Source organism: Crocuta crocuta, unplaced genomic scaffold, assembly GCF_008692635.1.
Source record: "Crocuta crocuta isolate KB4526 unplaced genomic scaffold, BGI_CrCroc_1.0 scaffold306, whole genome shotgun sequence".
Lineage (NCBI taxonomy): Eukaryota > Metazoa > Chordata > Mammalia > Carnivora > Hyaenidae > Crocuta > Crocuta crocuta.
This window is the reverse complement of record NW_027529630.1, coordinates 2,066,495-2,066,754: the sequence shown is the minus strand read 5'-3', so window position 1 is coordinate 2,066,754 and position 260 is coordinate 2,066,495. Positions and strand designations below refer to the sequence as shown.

The window sequence follows — 260 nt, the reverse complement described above, 5'->3', positions numbered from 1 at the left end:
AAGAGCTTGCGCATCTCGGTGACGCTGGGCCAGGCCCCGCGCGCGGCACCCTCCGCCGCTTCTTCCGCGGCCCCGGGGGAGACGCCCCCGTCTCGGGCCCCCGAATGGTCTTCGTCCAGGCGCGGCGCGTCGAAGCGCCGGGAGAGCTGGCGCACGGACGGCGAGAGGCTGCGGAGCGGGCGCGGCTGCGCGGGGGCGGCCGGGGGCCCAGACGCCAGTTTGGACACGCGCCGGGAGGGCTGGCCCGGGACGGACGCAGC

The 260-nt window shown here is 78.5% G+C and overlaps 1 protein-coding gene across 1 annotated transcript in view; it reads right to left on the bottom strand.

The window, feature by feature from the left end:
- ARHGEF17 (Rho guanine nucleotide exchange factor 17) overlaps nucleotides 1-260 on the bottom strand; it is a 55,852-nt gene that overhangs the window by 55,136 nt on the left and 456 nt on the right. Inside the window, exon 3 of the mRNA XM_077762269.1 lies at nucleotides 24-239. Coding sequence (XP_077618395.1) covers nucleotides 24-239 — 216 coding nt within the window. The remainder of the gene's footprint in view (nucleotides 1-23; nucleotides 240-260) is intronic.